The 26,674-nt window shown below is 51.2% G+C and overlaps 2 protein-coding genes across 6 annotated transcripts in view; one reads left to right on the top strand and one right to left on the bottom strand.

Annotated features, from left to right (window-relative positions):
• Nucleotides 1-26,674, top strand: part of Ndf (Nucleosome-destabilizing factor) — a 34,582-nt gene that overhangs the window by 7,149 nt on the left and 759 nt on the right. The window contains exons 8-10 of the mRNA XM_011140195.3: nt 25,409-25,519; nt 25,638-26,082; nt 26,356-26,674. The exon at nt 26,356-26,674 is cut by the window's right edge and continues 759 nt beyond it. Of these exons, the coding sequence (XP_011138497.1) occupies nt 25,409-25,519; nt 25,638-26,082; nt 26,356-26,555 (756 nt within the window). The 3' untranslated portion in view covers nt 26,556-26,674. The remainder of the gene's footprint in view (nt 1-25,408; nt 25,520-25,637; nt 26,083-26,355) is intronic.
• On the bottom strand, nt 3,679-24,499 carry LOC105182625 (leucine-rich repeat and immunoglobulin-like domain-containing nogo receptor-interacting protein 3). Of its 5 annotated transcripts, none has more exons than XM_011140194.3 (4): nt 24,425-24,499; nt 6,074-7,932; nt 5,475-5,757; nt 3,679-5,145 (listed from the first exon to the last, which is right to left on the bottom strand). In XM_011140194.3, exons 2-4 carry the CDS (start codon nt 7,921-7,923, stop codon nt 4,495-4,497), a joined length of 2,784 nt encoding a protein of 927 aa, XP_011138496.1. In that variant the 5' UTR covers nt 7,924-7,932; nt 24,425-24,499; the 3' UTR covers nt 3,679-4,494. The 5 variants fall into 5 exon arrangements, with proteins under 5 accessions (XP_011138496.1, XP_011138494.1, XP_011138493.1 ...); XM_011140192.3 differs by lacking the exon at nt 24,425-24,499 and adding an exon at nt 9,878-10,447; XM_011140191.3 differs by lacking the exon at nt 24,425-24,499 and adding an exon at nt 8,320-9,630.

The raw sequence follows: 26,674 nt of genomic DNA, 5'->3' as shown, positions 1-26,674 counted from the left end.
TGGCGAAATTGTACAAATTGCGGGCGCTAAACTATCGAGCTCTAATAGCGCAGGGCGATGCTTCCAAGCGATACTTGCCGAACTTCTGCTGTTTGTCGACTGTTCGAATGTAGCGGAACAGTAACGATTGGGGTAACTATAATTTGAGAGTGGTTACATACAGCGATTACAGCGTTTTATTGCACAGGACCCGATAGTTGGCTTTGCAGAAGCTAAATGGATAAAGTTCGCTTGAAAACCGTGAAGTCGGCTTGCCGATCGCGAAGAACTTATCCACATTCCGGTTTCTCTCCCACGGCAGATCGATCGCTACATTTTCTCGAGACTCGAAAAATATCATCTTTCGCATTTTTATTATTCAATCACCGTCTCGTTATCGTAGCGGATAACCGACCGAGGATAGCGTATCTGATGGAGGGAAGGCGACTTCCGCTTCGACGTCAGCACGAGGTCAGCACCTTCTCTTACCGTAAACGTGAAATTTCTGTTCGTGTATCGTGTGCAATTATCACGTGGAGTTTATTCGTTCCAATGTCGCGGGGTTGATCGCGTAATCGCGGGTCTTTATAGCTCTGTTAATACCTTGAATAAAGTCGCGAATTAATTTCGCGGTACGAAGCGTGTACGTTGCTGTTTGTAGCTACCCCAGTCGGCTCAAAGTACAAATTAGGCGAGAGAACAGCGCGATGTGAACAACGCTGATATGATGTGCGCGAGCGTCGCTTTGTGAGACCGGAGGTACGATCAGAGGCTGGTCGATTGCGCTGTTTGTATAGCCGCGCCGCGAATTCCGATTCGCATCTACGGTTACCGGAACACACAGGGTTTCGCCTGAAAAAACGACCTGCGAATCGATAGCGAAGGTTAGTTTTCGAGAAATGTGCAGATAACCGATTCTCGCCGACAGCTGCACGATAATATAGGCCGCTGTAGATCGTGCGTTTTTATTTTAAAGTCGCAAGGCGCTGCTACCTCATTAACATTAATTAGCGTTAATTGTCCCTCTCTGATAGTCGATTCGAAGTTTAATTATTATGCCGATTGAGTCACTTCGAAACGAACCATTCTGTTTGATCGACGACGGCTCGTCGCAAGGATCTCAGCTCACGCTATATCGCGAGACTCGTATTTTTCGAAAAAAAAAAGAAAAAAAAATTCTAAAACGTTCGGTAACTAACGCTGCTAATACAGCCGTACCGAGGGCATTCTGTTGCCCGTGACGTTCTATTTCGCGTTCTATTATTGTTCTGTTATATCAATAGCCGGAACAAAGCTTCCGCGCACAAAGATAAATCTACAAAAAAAAAAAAAAAACAGGGTAAAAACGCAGCGCTAATGAAACGCGAAACGAGAAGTCATTCCTCGTATTTTCGGGATATAGACTTCTTTTTCCGTTCAGTTCCGACCGTTCGATTTTTCCGATTTTTCGGAGCGAGATATATCCGTACAGGGGAAAAAGCTCGAAGTAGAAATTCTCTTCGTAAAATCTGCGCTGAAAATCGACACTCCTGAGCGACGACGCATCTGGTGTGCTCTTACGGCTCGCTCGTGTTTCCACCGCAGCGCGCGTACTCTAATTTCGTGTTTGCGCATCGCCAACACAATTCCAGCGGGAAGAGTCCCTCTCTGCGTCTCGCGTTAATAATTCCACGTGTTTTCCGCCGGCTCTGGCCGACTAGGCGCGCGGGACCCACACGCCGACGACCACGTGTCCCCACGTTATAATTACAGCGTGTCCACGTGTAACGAGCGGTGTACACGTTTACTTTTAGGCGGAGCTCGGCGATCGCTCGCGCGAAGGATCGCTCGAACGAGATCGTGTGTCTCTTCGTCGTCGGCCCGACGCTCTCGAGCCTTACTCGGCAGTATCAAAGCCTGTACATCCGGACACTTTCCGCCGAGGAAACACTCCGACTGCGCGTTTCGTCGGATTTCAATCCGACGACGATCCGCTATCGATCCCACTTTCTCCGGCTTCAGCCCGCGCAGCTTTTTCACGAAGAACGCAGCGCGCGCGTTTCGCCACCGCGATTTATTGTCAGTTTCCCATAACGGAGCTACGAAGCCGACCGACCGATCGGCCAATCGACCGCACGCTTTTCCCCCATGGTTACAATGAATTCTCTTGTCTCTCACATTCCCGTTACGCAGCGAGATTCCTTCCTCCTCCGTTTACGGAATCAGCCACGATAAAACTTTATCTCCGCGCACAACGGCGCTGCGATGCGATCCAAAAATAACAGCGACGCTCTTTCGGCCGCGCTCTCCTTTTCCCGTCCCGTCACGGTTCCGGTCGCGATGCGACAGCACCGCGACTGCTGTGACTCAGACGTTCCCGAACGATTGACGTCGTTCAACTGGATCGGTATCATGCGGTATTTGCCCTTTCCGTGAATCACGTTCGGCCTCCTGCACGACACGAGAGCTGCTTGTCTGCTCGTCTGACGGACAATTGATCGATCCCGAGGAGAGCGCGAGCGAGAACCGAGTTCGAACGCGACGGCAGCCGCCGCATCCGACAGATTCGGTGTCCGCCCTCTTCTCACCCTTGACCCCTCGACTCGCGCTCCCATCCTCGCGGAGGCCGAGCGACGTCGTGAGGATAGCAGCACGCCGGTCGTCGAGCGATCAGAGTCCGCGTTAATTGATCTCTCTCTCTCTCTCTCTCTCTCTCTCGAGTCGGCGGACGATATAACTGCGCGAGGATCGTCCAGTGCACTTCGCTCTCGTTGCTCGTTGGCGCGGTTGCTAGGTCTAATTCCTTCCACTTTGCACGCGCACGTGTCTAAAGGAGATGATCGCCGCCGAACTGGCTCGATCGAGTCTTTGACGTATCCTTTCTATTTATCTCTCTCTCTCTCTCTCTCTCCCTCTCTCTCTGTCTCTTCTCTGTCTCTCCGAGGGTCTGATACAGCGCGAGGTGGAATCTGGATGGGAATTAAGATGTGTGCAGATGTATTTGGCGACGTATCGTCACTGGATTTATTCAACAAAGGGGAGCGCATTGTTGCAAAACGTATTGGAGCGGTTCATTGCGATCGGAAATGTACATATACAATATCTTTGTTGTTTCGAAAATATTAACAACCGAAATATATATATATATATGTATATATTATATGTATGTATATATATATATATATATATATATATAATTTCTTTTTTCTTGTCACTTTCTTTTCTCTGCGCGCGGACGATTGGATATGTTGGTGCAACGATAGAAAATTAAGTACGTACGTTCGTTATATCGTCTTCTCGGTATATCGGTATGTCTTCCTCTTCTTCTCTCTTTCGTTTTCTCTCTTTCTTCGATAAAGATACGCTTCTGTATAGTCGAACAATTTGCGAATCCATTTCGTTAAACACAAGCGATAAAAAAAAGTTCGAGAGCAAAAGCGAACGGCAGCAATCACGAGGTGTATGTTCTCGCCGAAGAGATTCGTCAGCGCGTTCGCTTACTCGCGAGGAGGAAATCAAGACGAAGAAGAGTGCAAACTTGTAAAACGAACGATCGGGCGAAACGATTCCGCTGCCTCAGTCTTTCGTGAAAGAGAATCCGACCTGTATATCTGCCTTTTCCTTCTCGCGGGCACTGATACATCAAACTTCGCGCGCGCCTATTTACAGTGAGAATTAAGAAATTGCGACTCTCTCCTCGGAAAGTCGCAATCTTCCTTATTTTTTTTTTTTTTTTTTTTTTTTAACGAGAGTCGCGGAATTGACAGCTAGGCGAAATTACTTATCTTTCTCCGTGTCGCGTATGTGTAAAAGGAAATTTGTTTTTGCAGCCAAATTGACGAAGGCGCGAATTGCAACTCGCGCTTCGTCCTTACTCCCTCTTTCTTCTTCGTGTTTCATTTCTTTTCCATTTCCCACTTTCATCCCATCTTTTTTCGAGTGATCATCCAAAAACGATGACACCGACAAAGAAGCACACATTGCGGCGAGACGGACAGATTGCAAGGTTGCCGACCGGTCGGATAGACCGACCCCAGTCCACCCCTTGGAAACTGTCCGTAATTTTTTTTGTTCTCCTAAAGTTAACACATGCACACACTGCGATCGACATGGAGTCATCGATCTTGGCAGAATGATCTCCCGACCCTCTTCTTGGCACTGACACGAGTTCTTCTCGAATGATCCTGTAGGGTACTCCAGCGACGTCGAGTCGTACGTGAAAATCGGAAGAAGCTTCAGTTGGTACCGTCTCTTTCTCTTCTTGCTCCTCCTCCTCCTCCTCCTCTTGTTCCATTGGGTACCTCGAAGACACAATTCCCACGATTACCGGACATGGAGGCTAGCGTGATGCTAGCTTTTCTTGTTCCCCTGACCTTGTCCATTATCTCAGAACAGTCTCTCTCTCTTTCTCTCTCTCTCTCTCTCTTTCTCTCTCTCTCTCTCTCTCTATTTCTTATAAACTGAGACCTAAACGATAACAGGAATCCATTCTTGGCCTCTCGTTCTTTCGATACTTCGCCTCGACCTCGTTGTCGGCTAGAGTTTGGTCTCACATGGAAGATCAGGTAGACTGTTGCTAGGTGCTAAAAGTCCCAAGGCCTCCGAGATGTGTCGAGGTTCCTTGGCCAGAATCTCCGTGCCGGAGCCTTTGAAGACCGACATGTTCTCGTAGTTCTTGCGCAAGGACAACGCGCTGTCGCCGTACTCGTTGATGCATTGCAGCACCGTCGACGCGGGCAGAATCGTGGGCGCTGGAGGTGGCGGCGGGCAGCTTTCTTCGATGTAGTTTATGTGAATACCTTCTATCACATTTTGACCATGCGGGCTGGTCGAGGACAGCTCCGTCGGTGTGTAGTACTCGCTGTTAACGTCTTCTTGACTCGGGCCCGCCGCCAGGTCGTCGATCGTCTTCGCCTTGAAGTAAGTGTCCATCCCGTTGAGATCGTCCTTGGTGGGATCAAAGACCATGGAGTCGCTCTTGCCGCACGAACCACTCCGGCAGTTGTCGAAGTACAGATTCGGCAGATTCTCCAGCACCTTGTTCAGCGTCTGTTGCTGGTACTTGTAACTCTCACGCAACCGCAACACCTGGTGAGCGCTGAACTTGCGGATCTTGTTGCGTTGGAAGACGTAATTCTCGCGCACCCAGTTCAGTTGGCTGGTGGAGTAGTCACGCACCCTCTTCACCTGCGAGGAAGCGAAACAAAATAGACGCGTCTAGATGCGTATCTGTCACGTTCACGGGATAATTGGCGTCGCGTAATCTCCCATCGCGACGATATCCGGGCCGTTCGACTTTATCGCGTCTCCGACTTTGCTTTCCCCTGATATCATCGAGATCAAACCGCCGCTGATATACACGTGCACCGTGAAACCGTACTTTTCTACCTCGCGCACGCAACAATTTGGCGCGTTGGAACGATACCAAGTAGATCATCGCGAACGCGTTCCCGATAACGAAGACTCGGGCTCGCTCGAGCAAGGAGATTAGCAGTTCTGCGCGGAAGACATATTACCTGATCGTAATATTGGTCTCTCAGCGCGGTCAAATGACTGGTACCGTAGTCCCGTATGTCCCGTATGTGCCTCATCTGACCCTCGTAGCTGTCGCGGATCCACTCCACTTGCTGGGCGCAATTGTCCTTGATTCTATGCACCTGCTGCGTGTAGTTCTCCCTCAGCCGCTCGAGCTGCTGGCTCTTGTACTGCTCGATGTTGTCGAGCATCTGGTAGATCTGCTTCGCCCTCGGCGTCACCCCTACGCGTCTACAGCACAAGCACCATTTGATGCATCCGCACCTGTGAGAAATTCATAGAAACATTAGTGATTGCAGTGGGAATGAGAGAGAAAGGAAAGACGCGGAAGAGAGGAGCGGAAGGAAGAAAGCGTGGAATCGTCAGTAGTCGGTGGAGTCGATCGATCGCGCGCGCCTGACCTTCCGACAGACAAGTTTGCTCGGCACACAAAGTTGACGCGCTTGACGAGTCCGGTTACTGTCACTCGGCAAACTATTAACGGCTGTTACTGGTCGACAATACATGCACACCGACACGAGTCGATTCGAGACGTGCCAAGTTGGCACACTACGCGTCCCCACTCCCCCACAATACTCACCTGAAGAAGACGTACCGCAGCAACTGCAGGAACAACGTCAGCAGGAGGAACGCCGTCGCGCTGATCGCACCCACGACGATGCTGAGGATCTTGATGTTGTGCAAAGTCACTGGGTCCATATGCAGCGTCACGTAGGCGGTGTGGTTGCCGATCGGACTGTCCGCCGTACACTTGTACAGACCCACGTCCTCCCGCAGCAACATTGTGATGTAGAGCGAGCCGTTCTCCAGGATGCGTATACGGCCGTCGATCGGCGGGGGATTCGGCAGCCAACTGTGCACCGGCGGGTGCTCGACGAAAGCGTCGGGGAAGCCCGGATCCGGCATCCAGTGGAAGACCAAGCCGTTCGGCGTCACCCAGGTCAACGACGGTGCGGGATTCCCGTTGAATTCACACTCGAGCAACACCGAGCTCAGCAGCAGATACTGCTGAGTGCTGGTGGCCCTGACCAAGGTGGGCGCACTGCAGTTGAGGTAGCCGAGGGTGTGAAAAATGTCCACTTCGGCGTCGTCCACCTCGTGGCCGCACTTGAGTCCGCTTTGGAAAGCCGCGCGCAGATGCGTCCTGCTCTCGGCCCACTTGACGAACCAAAACATGCGGCAGTCGCATGCCCACGGATTACCCTGCAGCTGCAGCTCGCCCAGCAGCGAGAGATGCGCGACGTTCGCCGGTAGGAACGCCAGGTCGTTGTTTCGCAAGTCGAGCCGGCGTAGGGACGGTGTCTCGTTCAACGTCAGCTGGCCGATCTCGCGTAGAGGGCTGTCTCTCATCTCCAGCGTCTCCAGCTCGCTCAGACCCGCTAGATTCTCATTCCGGAGGTTCTCCAGTTTGGTCCCGGATAACAGCAGAGTCCTCAGTCTGCTGACGGGTCGCCACAGGTCTTTGGGTAGCGACGCGATCGGCAGGCGACTCAGACTGAGCCATCGTAGACCGGTCAGGCCTTGAAACGCGACGTCCGACAGACGCGTGATCGGATTACCCTCGAGGTCGAGGTGCTCCAAGGCCGTAAGCTCGTTGAAGAGGCCGCGCGGCAGCGCGTCGATCTCGTTGGCGGCGAGGTCGAGCGCCTTGAGCCGCGCCAAGCCGGAGAACAGTCGCGACGGTAGCTTCGTCAGCCGATTGCCGGCCAGTCGTAGCTCCTGCAGCTGTTCGTTCAGCCGGAAACTATGATCCGGCAGTGAGACCAACAGGTTACCGCTGAGATCGAGCCGCGCGAGCTCCCTGGCGGGGGCGAACGCCTGATAGGGCAGTACGGAGAGCCGATTCGCCGCCAGACGGATCTCCTGAAGGCGGTCCAAACCGTGAAACAAGGGCCGTGGTAGCGCGACCAGCCTGTTCCCGGTGAGGTTCAGGTACTGGAGTTGGTGCAACGGATGGAAGACGTCCGACGGTAGCTCGGCCAGTTGATTATCACCTAGATCGAGCCGCTCGAGATGCACGGTAATCCGGAACACACCCGGCTCGACCCTCTCGATGCCGCTCGACGTCCACTGCAGGCTCCGCAGCTTCGCAGACGTCTCTAACGCGGCCACCGAGATCGCAGCCGCTCGGACATTTCTCAGTGACACGCTCGTAGCGTCCCTCGGTAAACCGAGGCCGAAGAAACTGCGTTCTGCGCACACCAGACTGCCGTCGTCGTTGTTGTTGTTGCTGCTGCTGCTGCTGCTGCTGTCTGTACACTCGCACCCACCCGGACATTGTACTCGCGACGATGTGGCCGACGACGACGACGATGACGACGACGGCAGCGTGTCCGAAGGCGCACCCGCGACTCGCACGACCACCACCGCGACCAGAAGAAAGACCAACCACCAGCGCGAACCTCTCGCCACCACCGTCCGCTCCCGCATTCCTAAAACCTGTAATATGATGATTTGCACGGATACAACGACAGCGATCTCCCATGTCCTCACGGGGGTGGACTTTTCTCCTCGCGGATGGCGAACTTGCTCGATTTGGACAACCGCACACTCTCTCTCTCTCTCTCTTCTTCGACTGCGTCGCTCGATCGCTCTTTTCGAACTCTACACGCTTTTTACTTCGCACTGCTGCTGCTTGCTGCTATAATCTGGCACGATCGACCGAAACTGAAACGCGAGCACGTGTTCTCGAAAACGCCGTCGCACCCCTGTCCGTGTCAGCTCTCGCGGCCGGGTCCCCGTCAACTTCCGTTCGAGAGAAGCCAAACCAAGAGAGAAAGAGACTTTTCCCACGGTTTCACTTCTCTACTCGCGTCTACTACCTACCTACCGAGAGCCACGAACTTGTTCCCCGCAGGCAAGCCCGAGCGAGTATCTCGCTTCGGAGAGCAAAAGCGAGACGGGTAACACACAACGCGAGGAGTGGTCCGTCGGACAGAAGGTTCTAACCGTTCGCGAGGAAACCGCCACGGTGCCTCCTCACGCAGCGCGTCTCGAGCCTCCCGCTGACATTGTGGCTGACGTTGAGGGTAGCGGGCGAAGGTGCGAGGATGCTGATGATGATGGTGGTGCTATCGGCGTGTCGTCCGTCGGTGCCGTCGCCGCGTCGCACCGGTAACATAATTGCGCCTACGGTACTACACGAGGAGCACCGTACGAAATCGCGGGGGAATACCAGTCCGCCGCGGTGAAGCCGGCACCGATGGCTTTCTCACACACGCACGCAACACGCGTTTATTTTCTTTCGCAGCGCACCCTTCACCTCTCTCCTCTCTTTCTCTCTTCCCCAGTCTCGCTCTTTCTGTGTCTCTGCTGTGTATCTATCTCTTTTCCTTCTCTCTCTCTCTCTCTCTCTCTCTCTCTCTCTCTCTCTCTCTCTCTCTCTCTCTCTCTCTCTCTCTCTCTCTCTCTCTCTCTCTCTCTCTCTCTCCTTCCCCCCCTTTATATTTCCACCGAAAGCCGCCTATCCGTGTCGCGTCGTGCAGCAACGCCGCGGCGCGCACCACTTGTCACGCGTGTCACATGACACGCTCGTGCATATCGCGCTCCGGCGACCGGCCGCGTCGGCCGCTGCGCGTCAAAAGCAAAAAGCGACTGTGCCGGAGATCCGGACGACTCTGCCGCGGACTCTCTCCTCGTGGCGACCGCCGCTTCGTCCGAAGCGGCAACGCCGCCGAGTCCCCCAGCCATCGGCGCCGACGCAGACCTAGTCGACAGGCCGGCCGAGCCGCTCGAGACGACGAGCAGGGTGAACGGGAGGAACTAGAGCGACGCAAGGCGCACAAGCGAGAGGGAGCGACGAGCCTGGGGAGTCGGGGAAGAGGGGGGGAAGAGAGAGAGAGAGAGAGAACACGAGCGAGATGGGGAGCGGATCATTGTGAAAGAGCGGCTCGACCAAAAGGAGGGACGGGGAGGGTTCACGGTGCGGTAAAAGGCAGCCCCTCGGCAACGGTCGGCACCGAATGTCTCTGATGAGAGCTAGCTTGGGTTTGCCGCGGTTCATCCACTCGATGCTCTGCGAATCACCGAGAGGCCGCAAAACGCGCCCTGTGCAGCCCCCCGTGTGTCTCAGCGCGGCGACCTGAGTGGATCCATTTTGACACGCCGCGGCGCGGCGATATCATTGCTCTTTTCGAATATCTCCCGCTCGTCGAGAGGCGTACATCCTCCTCGTGTAACTTGGCTAAGAGAGAGAGAGAGAGAGAGAGAGAACGCGCTGGTTCTCGCAAATTGAGTCTAAAATAGTTGCAAGTTCAGTGCCGAATTAGCTGCTAAGTGGCCCTCAGCCGTGACGACGAGAAGGTCGTCACGTAGGTGCGACCGAGAATCGGGCTGCGTTTATCTTGCGGTTACTCTGCGCTTCGATTAGCGCGACACCGCTTACCTTAGACACCCCGCTCGCTCCTTCGAGATACGCTCCCTAAGCGTGATCAGGCGGCGGCGCGTGTGATTTCAGCCGAGCTGAAATCCCTCCCCGACGTGCGTCCGCGCGATCGCATCTCGACGAATCTGCAATTCAGAGTCCCTTGAGCAACGAACACATTCTCGTTCTGTGCAACGATGAATGGTTGCACCGCGGCGCGATAACCCTCGCGAGGCGATTTGTTGCGGCCGAAAGGTGGCGGGCCGTGCGAATCGCACGACTGTTCCGCTCGCAAGTCCAGATGCTGAGGCGGATAAAGAAAATTTACTCAGCCACCGAGAGAGCCGACACGCACGGCGCCGTTCGGCCTCGAGAGCCTGCAGTAGAAAGGGGCCTTAAACTTTGATTCACGCTAATGGAACCGGTCGCGCAGACGGTAGAATTTCACGAGCATCCGGGCCAGAGGATGTGCTCCCACGCTTTGCTCGCGTTTAATCAAATCTATTTCGCCGCAATGCCCCGTTACCAACTGTCGCGCGAATCTCCTTAGAAATCGCGATTATCTCTGCCTCCCCCTCTTTTTCTCTCTCTCTCTCTCTCTCTCTCTCCGCCTCAGTCAGGCTTGTGATCGCGCTGTGCGCGCGAAATTCATCACGCCTAACGGTTTAACGCAAGTCGTAATTATCGAGCGATAATTACGAGAAGCTTCACACGCCGCGACGAGAAGAGACAGACTTGCAACGACTTGTTATTCGCAACGGCGTATGCGCGACGACATCTCCTCAGAACCCAAATACACACTTCGCTATCTCGTAAACTTTTTAATCCACGCTAAAAGAAAGTCAAACAAACGCTCGCGCGCGCGTTAGATTAGAAGACGGCGGCGTTGTCGTCGGCGAACTGCGACAAGCGCGATTATGCGCGTCTTATCGCTACAACTGGCGTCGTCGATCGCATCAACAACGATATGACACGCGTGTGAAGAACGCCCTCGAAGTGTTTTCACTTTTGCCCGCGCGACGTCGCGCGGCTTTACAATGCGTTTACAATGCTGCCGCACACGCGCTCGCTTTTTCCTCGGCGATTTTACTTTTTGCGCGCGCGTGTGAAACGTTACGGAGATGAATTCCACGACTCGCGACGTCTCTCGACCAAGGATCCCCCGTCTCCGAAAGGTCACGCCCGACTCGTGAAGCATCCTGTGCATCGGCACTTTGAGCGCGGCTTCGTCGCGACGATCTCTCTCCTCGAGCTGATCGCGCGGCGCTCGAACAAGCCGGGTTACGCGGATGGTCCCTTAAGTGCCCCACCGTGCAATATCGATCCGTGACCCAACTTTGTTCCTCCGAGCGAGCGAACACACGAGCCATCATTTGCAGGCAAATCGGGAACCTCGTCCGCCGGTTGTTTTCCAAGCTTCGAGAGAGTTCAGGCTCGCGCTCTGTAAGCCATCGGGGTTCCTGCAGCGATACTGCGTCGAACTCTCCTTGTTGGTGCCTTCGGTTCGAGATAGCGGAGATCTTTTTCCCGATGCCACGGGCGCATGCATACCTCGTGGCGTCATCGCGGTGTAGATAAGCGTCTCGTGTTTATCACGCACGCTCGAAAAGTGGAAAAGAAACGAAACGTCGGATTAAAAAGAATTCCGGCCCGAGCGGGGGACGGGCTTCTTCTCGAGTCGAAATTGATCATGGCTGCGCCTTCTTATTCTCGCCGAGGAGGCCGACGCGTGCTTTCGCGATTAGCGAAGACGATGATAATTCCGCGATAGTGGAGCGCAATTACGTAACGCGGCGCGGCGCGGCACTTATTTGCGAACGCTCGCTCGCGGCGCGGCGCGCCTCGAAACTCTCGTCGTCAGCGGCCGGTTAATTGCGCGCAATTGCAGCGCGCGGCGTCGCACGAGGAAAACAATTTCGCGGCCGAATCAATGACGAATGCATCGCGCGGCGGTGACTTGCTCGCTCGCTGGCTGGCTGGCCGTAACGTTGCTTATTGCGCGAATCAGGAGGCCAACGATTTGTCAATAAAAGTGCCGACGACGACCGGTTTGATCCGTGCGCGCGCGCGCGCGGCTGGCTTATCTTTCGTGTCAGGCACGCCTCGCGAACAATCGCGGCTATTCACCGTTAATAGATTCACCTACTCCGTCAGTGTGTACAACGAAGGTCAATAATCCGATAAAACTATTTGTGTCGGGCATAGAATTCGCGAGAGCGCGCATTATTGGAGGATCGATCGTTCTTACGCAAGTCGCGCGTTCCACGGGGAGCCTCTGTCGAGAGAGAAAGAAAGAAAGAGGGAGGAAGATTCGTCGTCGCTGTGACTTTTCGGCGAAACAGCACGGTTCGACGGTGCCGGATTAGCTTCCAGTTTTGGCAGAGAGTCACGTTTCTGTCACGAATGATCGACGACTCGGCAACGACTTTGCGTTTTCCGTATTTTAACGTCCCGCTTCTGCAAGGTGATTCGGTAATTCTTTATTCGATGAATAAAATTTGCGCTTTCGTTGATATAGAGTGACGGGTGGTGGTGGTAGTATTGCGAGATTTCTTCCAATTATCGCGACACCTGGCAATTTTAATCTCTACTGTACACCATGTTTTTATCGCACGACAAGATTTTCCGTGTGTGCGTTCCAACTGTTTTGTACGTGTCGGAGAACACCGCATCTCGCATCACGCTGTATTTTTTCGTTTGCTTGCGTCTGAAGAGAAATATCTATGAGATAGCGGGCGATAAGCCCGAGCCATTCCCGGAAGGTATTAGTCTTGGTCGAGATCTGCCATTGATTTCTGTCTTTTGTTCTCTCTCTCTCTCTTTCTCTCTCTCTCTCTTTCCTTTTCACGAGCGAATTCTCTCGTCGCGACGACGAGCGACAATTCGTGCTTGCGTTCGCGCGTAAATACTCCGTAGAGCAGCAGGGAATGCCCCGCATGTTTCGCATTTTTCAGATGCGGGATCGACTTCGAGCCGCAATCCAAGATTCGACAAACCGGTCACGACGTCGGCTAATTTGCATTGCGGATTATTTTCTTTTCCTTCTTTTTTTTTTTTTTCCTGCAGCTTTCATCGCGCGGCAACTCGCGGAACTCGGAACCGCCGAGACCGCGATCGATGTCGAGAACCAAATGTTTCGTCGACGCGTAGCGGCCCCGCGCTTCATGGGATCATCGATCTTCGCAGTGTGACCCTGTGTGTCATCTTCGAGACAAAGTGTCCCGTGTGCGTGTAATGGTCTTCATGAAATATGCAGGTGTCGCTCTCCTAGATTAACGCGACGTTTGTGGAAGTGAATTAATTAGCTTCCTCCGACCTGGTCGCTCGTAAAGACCTGCCCCGTCTGTTCAAACGTAACGCACGATTTTGCGTCGCGGATTATTACGAGTGCCGGCGCTGTCTCTCTTTCGTTCGATATCTTTCGTAAAATTAGCCGCGACTATTTTCGAGAGAGTTTTCTATGTTTGTCGAGAGAGTACGGTCGAGAGAGCTCGATATAGCTCCCCCCTCCCCCGGCTTCTTTATAAATCCGGCAGAAATATTCGGAAAGCGATAGGTATTCCGCGACGATTCTGCCGTCGGGTCTCCAACGGTCACGCAAACTTTGGCGATATTTCTGAGATGTCTGTGCGGGGATTATTGTCTCGCACGATTTCCAGATTGTTTTCACGCAAAACGTTCTTGTTCTCTCTTTCCGCTGCTTCGTAGAAATTATATTTCGAGAAATTACCTCCCCGGAGAGACTCTCTCACCCGATGAATAACAGTTTACGCACAGTGTCTTGTGGCAACAAACAGCTTTCCAAGCTGTTGTCTCGAGCTTTCCGAATTCGGCTGTGTTGTCTTTTCTCGGCTGTGTTCATCGTTGTGTGTCCGCTTCGTAAACAACCGAAGATAAGGGTAGGAAAGGATTTCGCCGTGAAGATATCCGACTGCGCACCTGCTACTCACTTGTCTAAACTGTCACGCGTGTTTATTCGCCGATACAGCCTTGGACGTCGACCGTCGTCGTCGTCGTCGTCGTCGTTGCCGGTGGCGACAACGAAGACGACGGCAACGACGTGCAATTTCGACCACGCTGCGGTATATAAAGCTGCGATCGTATGCGTCACATGAACGAATTTAAATGGCAAGCAGAAAATGTCGGCGAAAGGTGAACTCGCACGAGTTCAGCAGCAGACGTCTCCGAGACGACGCGTTTCCATCGACGCTGCCAAACGATAGGCAGCAACATTGTACAATAATAAACAAAGCATCAACAGTTCATTCTCAGGCCGGGTGTGCCTGCTGCCGCCATATTAGTGGTAAAAATCGCATTTTCAAGAGATTTAAAAACTCTCCTTAGCTGTTTCAACACGAACTTACATTATTATCGTTCCGTCGAGGAAATATCGAACGACGAGTTGAACGAAAATTGTCTGTTATTGTGAAGTCTCTCACTTTGTTTCGCGGGATAAGAAACCGCAACCTGAAAAGGATCGGAAGATTGGCAAACGTGAGACTGCAAGTTGGTCAGCGCGAAAGAACGCGATTGCGTACTAGTTACCTAATGATAAGGTCAGAACTGGTACCGATTGGCAAAGTTTTGTAGGTTACGGGAAGGCCACTTGTACGTGAAAACTTGTACGTCCTTGCACACGTCGTCGCCATTGTCGACGTCGTCGTTGTCGTCGTCGGTCATGGTCAGAGGGAGGCGATTCTGAAGGGTAGGGTCATCTGGTTTTTCGCCCTGATTTCTCTCTGTCTCTCTCTCTCTCTCCCGCGATGCGTCAAGGTTTCCTCTTGTGTGTGGTGTAGTTGGTGCGCCATTTAGTAACGGCAGGTAACCCTGTAACGTTGTGCGAACGAATGCTTTTACGAGTTTCGTATTGATCTCGCCAGCATGCCTTTGTCTTTTTTCCTACACGCGGAAAACGGGAATTCCGTCGAACACGGAAATTGCATAGATGACAAATGCGCTTGAAAAGAGAGGACTGGCCGGCGAGAAAAGCGCCGCGTGGAGCTGAATTCTTTTTTATCAATAAATTTTTCGGATGGCTCCTCGTCTCACGATAAAAAAAGAGAGAGAGAGAGAGAGAGAGAGAGAGAGAATTTATTACGAGGAAAAATAACCGATTGAATTTCGAGCGGCGTCGACAAATAATTTTAATCGTGAGGAGCTCTCGGACAAAGGCTGGAACTTATTTGTTGAATTGTCTCACACGCAGCCTTCACAATGTCAGATCCTCAAGTGGGAACGCAACGATATGGATCGGTTGACGAGACGATTTCTTCGCGATTACGAGATTACGTGCCGCTTTTGGCGCGCTCCGTGTAATTCATCGGGCATTGAAAAAGCACGTTTCCCGAAGAATGGCTACGAGATCAATTCCCGCGGACATTACGTAACGACGTCGATAAGTGCAAGTCAGACGGGAATCCCCTCGGTGGTTAGGAGGATGCAGCCGCGAAAATCGATTGCTTTCGAAGCGCCTCGTAAAAACCTCGTTGCCCCGCGATACGACAAGCGGCTTCCGGCGGAAGCCGAGGCGCACGTGATGCCTGCGGCTACGAGGTATCTCCACATTGCACTTGAGACGACGGTGACGCGCCTTTTTCTGCTTCCTCAAGAAATTATTGCGCGAACGCGCAATTACCGCACGACCGTCCCGTCCAATCGCGGTCTGTCGAGGAGACGCAAAGCCGTTGGCATTAATTTCAGCCGCGAGCCGCCGCCGAGTCTTTAACCTCGCGCGTCTCTCCTACGCTCCGCCCGCGAGAAAATATAATATTCCGTTACGTAACGCTCTCAACGCTCCGCCGAAAGTGGCGTCCGCTCCGTCGTCTTTCACGTCCTATCTCGGACAAAGCGGCGGGGGGGAGGAGGAAAGACGAACGGCGCTCGCGCAGCCGGCGGCCAAGGAAAAGAAATCCTCCGCTCGCTCGCTTCCCAAGCAAGCCGAAGCAACAGCAACGGCGCGCGCTCTCGCAACTTGTGTAGGCTGTATCGCGTTCCTACGCGCTCGAGTGCGACGAGGACTCGCGATCCTCGTGCATGGAGCGAGAGGTACGAAAGCGGCGGCCCCGAGGCCTGTGGGACTCGGCTCGAACCGAGCCGTGCCGACCGGAGCTCCCGATCAGCTGGAAGCAGCGCGGCGTTGTCGCTTCGCAGGCGCCTGACCCCCGACCGTAGCGCGAGTCGTCGGCGCGGATCAATAGTCGGTCGAGCCGGCAACGTCGCACGGCACAGCTACTACCGTCGCTTCTCTTTATTTAAACGCGCCGATCGGCCAAAAGCGCGGCGCACCGCCTGGCGACCGCTTCCTTTGAGTCCTTATCGCCAACCTCTCTTTCTCTCTCTCTCTCTATCCTTGCGCTCTGTGTGTGTGTAGTCCTTTTTTTCTTTCGCTACTTTCCTGTTCCTTTTAGTTACGCTACTCCTTTTGCCGACTTTGTTTCTTGTTCTTTTCTTTTTGCCCTTTTCGTGTCTCTCTCTCTCTCTGTGTTTTCTTCATCGTCGGCCTCGTTAGTCCTCGATTTTCCGTTGCCCGAGATTGACAGGTTTGGGAAGGTTTCTTTCTGTCTAAATGATAATGTGGATTGAATGCAAATGACGAAGACGTGCGAATGGTTAATGTGACCGTAATGGGTATCCAGGGAAGGTTTAGACAGACTGCGAGCAAGTCTGTAGCTATTGTACTCGCAACTATAAATATACTTCGCTTACTTAGGTATATGAACGCGAGCGCGCGGGGGACCAGGGCCGTAGACACCGACTTCGGCCATTGCACCCGGGTGTTACTTGAATGGACGTAACCGTCGTCGCGTTATGCCGGAATTCGAAGTTAGCTCGAGGAACGGACTCTGTTTGGTTAGATATTGGTATGTCGGCATGTAAATATCGAAGGAGAGATATCGATATATTGAAAGAAAAGATTGATAATAATTACCGCCATCACGCTTACATATCGAGTCACGTTCCTATCTACGATAAAACATTATCGTATAAGTGAATTTATTCGTGTCCTAAAAAAGTGAAGAATTTTTTTATCTCTCAATTGAACGCGTTGTGATATATCGAATTTCTTTCTCTCTTTTTAATCACTGTATTTAATCCTCTCAAATGCCAGTTTCAGACGACGCATAATACATAAATCACAACATGTCACATACGACGATTTCATATCTATGTCGTGTCGGCGCAAGATGATTTCTCAAAGATATTCTTTCGCTTATCTCGAACGTACCGTCGACGATATTTCCTCGTAATTCGCGCTAACCTGGAAACAGAAAACACGCACGTGCTCCAACATCGAGACTCAACTCGACCAAAAGTGTCACGTTGTTTACTTGAGATTTGCCGGGCGCTTACTTAGCTCTCCCAGCTAAGGTCGATGATGAAGTAGTAGGGTGCACGTGGAAGGATTCCATCATGGAAAGGTGAAAACAGGAAAGCCTCGAATTACATACTTTCACGCTAATGCGATTGATCGCGTTTCGCTCGTCTCACGACGACGACAAAGAGACGAGAGCCTATAGATAAAAGTCGACCTCGACTGAAGCCGACCTCCTCCGCCCTATAAATTCCTTGCCACGACCCATTTCCTTGCGCAGTCCCCGAGAACGAAGGGATACAACACATAAAACTCGTCGTTATGAGGATTCCTCAAATCCATCGAGCGGCGGAAAATCGCCACGTAACAATTGCCGTTCGCCGAGGCCACGAAACCACGGCGGCTCTTTTGTCGCAACAACAATGCGACATTCGTTTCGCCTGATTAGCCTGATAAAAGTACGAGATCGTATCGTCGTAACGACAGTTACGTTTATTTCCGACACGCACACGTACACACACACACACACACACACACACACACACACACACACGCGATATAGACATTTTTCTCCGCTCTTCGCCCTTCTTTCCGTGACATTTCACGCTCTTGAGAGACCTGCACGCTTTTCACGGCTACTGTCTGAACGTTTTCATGTCCACGAAAATTCAGGTAGCAGTCGAGCGGACGACGACCGTCGATTTCCTCGCTCGCTCGATACCCCGCTGTCTTCTAGTTTTTGTCTCGAACGGCTGTTCGTCCCGAGCTTATGCGGGCGACTCGTTAATTAGCCCGCTGCTTAACATACCCATCCATCTCTTTATTCTCCTACTGTTTTCTATCACCCAAAGAAAAGTATTCTATTTGTAAAGTGATTTTCCCTATAGTCTCATATTCTAAGCGAAGTTTCTTTTCACAGAAAACAGATTCCTCTTTCTATATATAAAGCGATTAAAATATTAAAAAAAAAAAAAAAAAAGTTAGATGATTCCGCTTGTTCTGAAATTACTTTTTTCTGGGTGATCGCGCATTTCCGCCGAAGCCGTATCAGCAGCTGGGTCAAATTAATCGCCGGACGATCCCGCCGGGCGTCCATATGGCGGCGTATAGGAGAGAGAAATTCCGTGTGAGTCGCGCCTTCTGTAACGCCGGACAATGAGCCGAGGAGATACGCATCTCCGATATGAGCGTAACGAACACATCGCTCACTGTCGGCTTTCGCGTAATTTCGCAAATGGCCGCGCAATGGAGCGGTGTTTAATTAAATGCGCGACCGCACGTGATCGCGCGTGCGTGCGCTCAATTCGCACGGCTCTTTCGTCGTCAAGCAGGATAAAAGCTGTTTCATACTTCGGACGAGATAATTGGATTATCGCCGGCTCGATATTTATATAGATGTGCGGATATAAATCTAATTTGGACGGGCAGTCAGCCAGCTGACTGATGTCGGCGTTTTTGCTCCACGTGCGCGCAAAACTGTCGCTTCACTCGTCGAAGCGTCTGCTCTTTTTGTGTTCGCCAAGATTTTCGTCGACGCGTTGAAGAAACCGACAGTGTTGGCGATTAAATCGATACTGTCTCGGGATTTTATTTTACCACGGCCGCGGTACACTTCGCCTGAAACATCCGATCGCGATATGCACGACATCAGCTTCGATCTCACGGTCTTTGCAATCGTGGGTGTTCCGCTTTCATCAGCGATATACGCGGGTGTCCCACGATACCACGGCGAATAACAGCACTCCGATCGCAACTCTTTCTTGACCCGCGGGAGAGAAAGGACCTATCGATGCGTCCAGAATAGTTTCCTGCCGATTCCCTCCATATGATCTCCAAAGAGAGAGAGAGAGGGAGGGAGAAAGAGAACTCGCTTATCTTTTAATTTTAATCTAAGAGCATTCTCATCGCACGCGCGCACACACACACACACACACACACACACACACACACACATTGTTACACACAACCAGCCCTTAGTTTATCAGAAGCAGACGGTTGCAGAGGCGTTGCAAGTGCACATAATGGGCGCGACGCGAGGATGGCAAATAGTATTGTCCGCCGGTGGACCATTAAAGCGGACGCTAAACTGTCACTCTCAACGTTAAGCATGTGCGGTTGTCCACCCACGTGTTACGTAGATCAGACCGGCGCGCGTGGTGCGACACAGCGAGTACACTCTGTTTTTATATAAAGCCATGCGTCGCGCTCGGCCGGGATTGTTGGGAAATATCGCGTTGGTTGTAATTTTTTTATCACGCGAGCTGCGTCGCACTCGGTCGGAATCGACAGGAAATATCGCTGTTGTAATTTGTCCAACGCGCGACATTTCGATATCCGACTCCAAAGACTCGTTGCACGTTCCACGTGCAAAGGCGCTCGCGCGCACCCTCGTTATTTTGTCTAACTCACGGCTTCCGCCGGCGATACGCTAAATTTTGCAAATGCGCTTAATCTTTCAAGCGCATCGCAGGCTCGCGCGATAGGATGACTCAATTAAACGCCTCAAGTATTCCGTTACATGAGTCATGAAAAAGGCGACACACAGAGAGAGAGAGAGAGAGAGGAGGCATTGTCACACGCGTGTACCCGCTTGAAAATATCCGTGTCGTGCGATTTGAGGACCTGTGCTCGAGAGTACTTGCAGTCTTTTCAGACGACACACGCGATACGTCGACGAGCGAGACGAGAGGAGAGTTTCGCCTCCTTCTCCTCGAGGAAAAGAAAAGTTTCTAAAATAACAACGAGACAGAGTCGACGAATCGTCGGAACTTTATCGCCGCGCGAAACGCGAATGCGCGCGCGTGTGTGCACATCGTCGTCGTTCGCACAGCGCAGCGGCGTTTGTCCTGCTGGAAACCGTTGGATTCCTTCCATCGTGGAAGCCGTGCGAGTTGGTTCAAGGTCGTCGAGTGGTACACGCAGCATTGCCGGTACTTGCGCCGAGCGTGTCGCCTCTCCTCGCCTCCGTCGTCAGCCGGGCTTTATTTGTGTTTGCTCGCGAAGTCTCGCAAAGTCGTCCGACGACACGCCGTAGTTTTCTGCTGCGCGACGAAATTCGCCGCGCCGTCGAGCTCCGCGAAAAAATATCGCGCGGCTCGACGCGCTGTTCCTTGCGTAACCGCGCTCTCTTTCGCACACGCGCGATCTTCTCTTCGAAACTGCCGACACGCATCGCGGGATTATGACTGGTTACGCAGCAAATATCGGCGAGAGTCGAACGGAGGGGTTTGTGCGATCTTTTCTATGCTACTGAAAAAAAATTATGGCACGAGGAAAATGTGCGTTGAATATTGCTCAACTTTGAACAATGATTACTCAGCGACAAGTGGTCGTAAGACGATGATTTTCTTTTTAAATTAAAGGTTGACGTACCAACTTTAACATGCTTTCGGTTGATTTTAGATCCGATTCATTTCTACAGCGTGCGATCCCATAATCCGACGGCATGTTTCTGATTTAAAAATTTGCAAACTTTGACAAAACGCACGGGCTTGGGTAATTTTTCTTTTTTTCGAACATTCTACTCGCGGGAAATGAAAGTTTGATTCTTCCCCTTTAATTAAAAAAAAAAAAAATTCAAGTCTGCAATTTTTTTTCGCGATTTTGCAGCGTTTTAAAGAAACCCTTACATTTTCGTTACTGGAAGTAGGATTTACGTAGTTATAATATCAATATTCAATAATCTTTGACATTGGCACACTGCCGACTCCGAGGGATCTTCTCGTGGAGTTGTCATCTGTTAGCTTCCCTGTCCCTCTCGTGGTTGTAAATTACCCGTTTCCCGGAAATGTAACTAAATTCGCGAAACCGCGGATTGGTTAATACCGAGTCGCCTCGTACCTTTGCGAGAAGCCTTCGCTCATAAGCGCAATAATTAGTGCTCGTTGAGTCTGAGACAATGGATGCGTGTTTCTTTATCATAAAACACTACCATGAACTACGTTGTTTTACACTTAATGCAAAAATTCGGTATCCCACTAGGTAATGCCAAAGTTGGCAGTGATTTCCTACAAATCCTACTTTCAATAACGAAAATGTACGGGTTTCTTTAAGATGCTGTAAAATCGCGAAAAAAATCATAATGATTTGAATTTTTTTAAATGAAAGGGGAGGAATCAAACTTTCATTCCCCGCGAATGAAAATTTCGAAAAGAAATTACCCAAGCTTGTGCGTTTCGTCAAAGTTGGAAATTTTTTAATCAAAAACATGCCATTGAATTATGAGATCGCACGCTGTAGGAATGAATTGGATCTAAGATCAACCGAAAGCATGTTAAAGTTGAGACTTCAATCTTTAATTAAGAAAAAAAAAATCATCGTCTTACAACCATTTGTCACTGAGTAATCATTGTTCAAAGTTGAGCAATTTTCAGCGCAAATTTCTTGATGCCATAATTTTTTTTAGTAGTGTATATATTGCTCTCCGCGATGTTTTATCTTTCCCTATTTGCCGTAGAAATTGCTCTCTTACATGATCTGATGTAACACTCCAAAAAGAAAAAGTAATTTCAGGACAAGCGAATTTCATGTCTGGAGACAGAGCATGACTGAACAAAATAAGCGTACATTCAAATCAACATATTCCGCTACATACGTATAAGAGGAAAGTAAAGTGACGTAAGAGAGAAAATCCTCTTGAAGCAAGAGGAAAAAAACAGAATAATATCTAATCAATTTCAGGTGAATGGTTCGCTTTAATCGCTTTATCGAAACCGGGAATCTTTTCCTTGTAAAAGGCTTCGCTTAGAGTATGAGACTATGAAAAAAGATCACTTTACAAATAGAATACTTTTTTCGGTTACATTTTTGCTTTAGTTCGGGGGGATGCCTTTGATTTCGATCGCCTCTCGATCTTGACGATATATCCTTTGACGCGTTAAAATGCTTGCGGGGAAGGAGCGGGCCGCGCAGTGTTTTTCTCGAGGAAGAGAATTTTGCAATTTCCGGTCAAGCGGCGGTTGTGTCTTCCCATCGTCCGATCGACTTGCCGACGAAAGTAAGGAAGCGTGACACAGCGTGTGAAATCGACAATTGGCTCTCTCTTTCCGCGAAGACGCTCGAAATAGCGAGGGTTCACAGCGATTACACACTCGGACGCCTTTTGTAATTATAAACGACCCCGTTCTCGCCGCGCTGGATGGATCTGCGTTTGTTTCGCTGAACCGCTCGAAAATGTTCGTTCGTCCGAGGTGCTTCCGAAAAGTCATGTGATAAACATCGTCGCCGGCGCCGCCGGCTGCCAAGCGATCGATAGACACCGTTTCGTCGCCGCGAGTCGCTCCCGCGGCCAAGATGCTAATAATTAAACTTAATTTAGTAAGTGCGCAGCCTCGCAGTCCCATTCTGATCGGATTTCAACGTTCGTACGCAGTTGGCGATACGCGCACAATGTGAACTTGCGCGAAATAGTCTGCGATTTCAATGTCACTCTCTCGGCGGGACACGACATCGCTCCGTCGCTCGCAAGTCTTTGCTTTTGAGACGACCTGTATACATTCAGCGTACACGCGCGCGCGCCTGTGTGTGTTGTGGGTATTATTGTGGGTGTAGGTGGGCGGATGGGTGGGTGGCAATTGAAGGAAGAGAACACTCGATTGCTCGATTTACGTTCGCGCCGTGATACATCGCGCGGAAAGAGAGAAGAGAGTCTCGACGGTTCTTTCACCATTAATCGCTCTTAGCGCGCGATTCCTGCCGCTCATTCAGAGCTTCTGCCGTCCTCGGCGCGATTGCGCGACGATGACGACGACGACGACGACGAAGGTCGCCGAAGTCGCCGGCAGACTCGGAAATACCCGCGCGAGAAGTTTTACAACACCACACCTCTCGCGCGTTACGCACTGCTTGTAAACTTTCATCAGAATAGAATCGCGTTCGTAATCGCGAAATGGCCGACGTCAGCGTGAATCATTCCCAGGGAGCTGACGGATGTTGTTCAGGATTGCTTGACTCGAGTCGCAACGATCGTGTCGGAACGTCGCGCGCGCGATGTGTGTTGCGAGGATCACAATCTCTCGCAACTCCCTCGCGCCCGCCACGCCGCCGTGAAAATGGCCGGTGAAGAGCACATCGCGCGCACGGCGAAACGCGAATATTGAGCGTTCTCGGGTCGAATGTTCTCCAAGTAGGCCGCGACGCGACGGGGCGCTGCTTTTCGCAAAAAGTCGAGGGAACGTGAAAGAAAGCGAGAAAGCTCCTCGCGGCTCGTGTCGCCGCTCGTCGTTACACGCAAAGAATGAACATCGAGGCGAACGGAATTTACGACTTTCGCCGTCTGTCTGTCCGTATATTGGCGCTGTCATGAGACTGCCAAATTTAATCTAATCCATCGATTATTTATTCAGAGATTAACTACAGAGGGAGTCGAGCTCGCTCGCGTATTTGTGTGTGACCCATTTGCCTTTTCGATCGCGACTCGTCGAAACTGCGAAAGGACGTACACACACACACACACACACACACATTTTCTTTCTTCTTCTCCCTCTCGGGAATAATACACCGGATGAGATAAGCGTTTGTAGAAAGATGATACACGTGTTTCCTCCTCCCTCCCTCCCCCCCTCTCTCTCTCTCTCTCTCTCTTTCTCTCTGTCTCTCTCGCGTTATAAAATTATATAAGATTCATCAAATTCAAAGTGTATACCCATATGTGAGATATGTAATCTACAGTGTTGCTCGGTGTATATATATATATATATATATATATACGACTCGGCGAGATACATATATATATATATATATGTATTCGATAGGACGTGCGATAAGGCCGCGATATGCGGTACATTTCGAGATAACTCGAAGTCGAATACTGGTTTCTCGTAAAGCCAAGCCACAACAATACGGTACGGAACGTGAGGGGAAGCACGAGCATGCCAAACGCGATTTAATGTGCTCTCCAAACGGCACGCACACACACGGCGCGCGACGCATGGCGTCGTCGATCGTTGACTCCGGAATAAACGTGCCAGAGGAGCCGTGCGTGTGGCCGCTGTGAGAGATCGGACGGATTTCACATCCCGACGGAAATAGGAGAGCCGACCGCGCGCTATTCTCCATCGATCTGTCAGCGATGGAAGAGAAAACGAACAAAAGAAAGGGGGGGGGGGAATGCACCGTGGCGCGATATGTGATGCCCGGCCACGTGACGAAATCACTCGGTCGACGACGACGTAATGATACAACAAATTGCGCGTGTATCGTCGTCGACTCGTTGACCTCGTGCCCGATAAAAAATCTCAGTCTCGGAAGTCACTTACGTAGAAACGACGCTCAGCCGCTCCCTGACATTTCGTCACCAACGGAAAAACGCGCTGGAAGACTCGCTGTTGCCAACGTGGAAGCAAAACGTACCGTCTTAACGGCCGTCCGCCATTTTTGTGCCGACAAAGAGTGAGGCAGAGAGAGAGAGAGAGAGAGAGAGAGAGAGCGCAAGCATTTCGGTATTTCCAGAATTATTCCCGGACATGCCTCGCTCGCTTGATCGCTTCCTTCGGATCTCGTCCCGGAATTCACCCGGGAAACGAGAGCCTCGTGTGCGAATCCGTAATCGGATATTCGTGATCTACGCGAAGATACAGGGAAGCTTTCTCGTTGGCAATGGCGTCGTTTGCTGATGTGGCCGTTGCGCGGCGAGAACGCTCCGTACGTTACATCGGAAACGACGACGGTTGCTGACGCGATGGCGCTCGGCTTCTCGCGGTGGCGACATCTGTCGGCGGCGCTCGAATGTTCTTGTAACTGCGCGCTCCCGCGACAGATGACGCCACAGTATTGATTTTCGTGCGAAATTCGCAGAGAGAATTTCTGTGCGTGTGACTACGAATGAATTCCGATAATTTCGTCGACTTGAATTTCCGATGCTTCTGATGTTTTTATCCGCGCGATTAAACACGCGAGGGTCGTTTTATCGCGCTCGCACACACACACACACACACACACACACACACACACACACACAGCGTGTCGTTATTAAGAATTAAACGAATTACGAATAAATATAATAAAATTACGCTCGTTTCGCGCGTGCGCGCGCGCGATACCTATTTCGCAGACTAGAATTTGGATTTGGAACGCGACATATATGTGATCGAGAAAAGCCTCGCACAAAGGCAATACGGCTCTATCCGATCAATTAAACGCACGATTGTTAATTCGATTATAAGCATAAGTTATAATTATAAGCATGAAAATGGACGAGCCTGGGTAAAGTTAATTTGCATATATCGTGTTTTCCGTTACAGTGCACAGATTTCGTAAAGGCAGGCGCAGAGCAAGGTTTGACACCATCCGACGTTGTGCTAGCGGCTGATATCACTTTCTCCTGCGTGGCCGACCCTCAAGCTGCCAAAGATGTAAGTTACCAAAGATTCCGGTAAAGTTCCTCGACGAGAGATAACTCTCGTCGTCCGCCGGCGTGATCTTCACGCGCCGCAGCTCTGCCTCGACGCTAACTGAAACCGTTTTCGCCAGATGGTTTTCGGCAATTGCGGCGTACTGACGGAAATAACATCCGAAAAGTGCTACGTCGAGATGACGGGCATAGATGCGGAGACGTCTCAGGACATCGCCGAGGCAATTAACGGCAAAGGGGGACGTTACCTGGAGGCGCAGGTGCAAGGTAGCAAAACGCAAGCTCAAGAAGGAACCCTTGTGATCCTTGCTGCTGGTGACCGGTCACTATTCGACGAGTGCCAGTCTTGTTTCGAGGCTATGGGCAAGAATAGCTTTTATCTTGGCGAAGTTGGCAATGCTTCCAAGATGAACCTTGTGCTCCAACTTATGGCTGGTGTGACTCTAGCCGGCCTGGCGGAAAGTATGGCACTAGCAGATCGTGCCGGGCTTCAGCAGAAGGATGTCTTGGAGGTTCTGGAGTTGACGTCTCTAGCGTGCCCGGCGATTCTTGACAAAGGCAAAGGTACATACATTGAGATCCGTCGATCTCGTTTGTATTAAAACTCTCGATTGGTCCGAGTGAAGCGCGAATCAACTTCATAGTGACGATATAGAGTGATAATGACAAGAAAGGTAATTCTAATAATGATTATTTTAACAAGTTCAATAATGTCCTTGAGAGAGAGAGAGAGAGAGAGAGAGAAAGATAATTCCATCACAGAGATCATGTAATGGGTAGCAGAATGTATTCAAAGAGTAACGGCTAACGTCACGCCCAATCTATTTTACTTTGCAGCTATCATCGAGGGTGGCTTCCCCACTCAATTGCCGTTGCAGCACATGCAGAAGGATCTGAGATTGTCCTTGGGTATGAGCGACCAACTGGAGCAGCCATTGCCGTTGGCCGCTGCAGCCAACGAGGTGTACAAGCATGCCAAGCGTCTCGGATACGGTGAACACGACGCCTCGGCCGTTTACATCAGGGCCAGGTTCTAACGCAGCATTCTTGTGTCACCTTCTGCTACATTATATTTATTGCGATACCTGACGTTGTTTCCCGCCGCTACAGGAGGCAGAGAGAGGGAGAGGAAGCGTAACGCGTGCTCTAACGAGAC

The sequence above is a fragment of the Harpegnathos saltator genome, unplaced genomic scaffold (assembly GCF_003227715.2).
Source record: "Harpegnathos saltator strain DR-91 unplaced genomic scaffold, Hsal_v8.6 scaffold61, whole genome shotgun sequence".
In the NCBI taxonomy this organism is placed as follows: Eukaryota; Metazoa; Arthropoda; class Insecta; order Hymenoptera; family Formicidae; genus Harpegnathos; species Harpegnathos saltator.
This window is presented reverse-complemented; position numbering and strand designations above follow the sequence as displayed.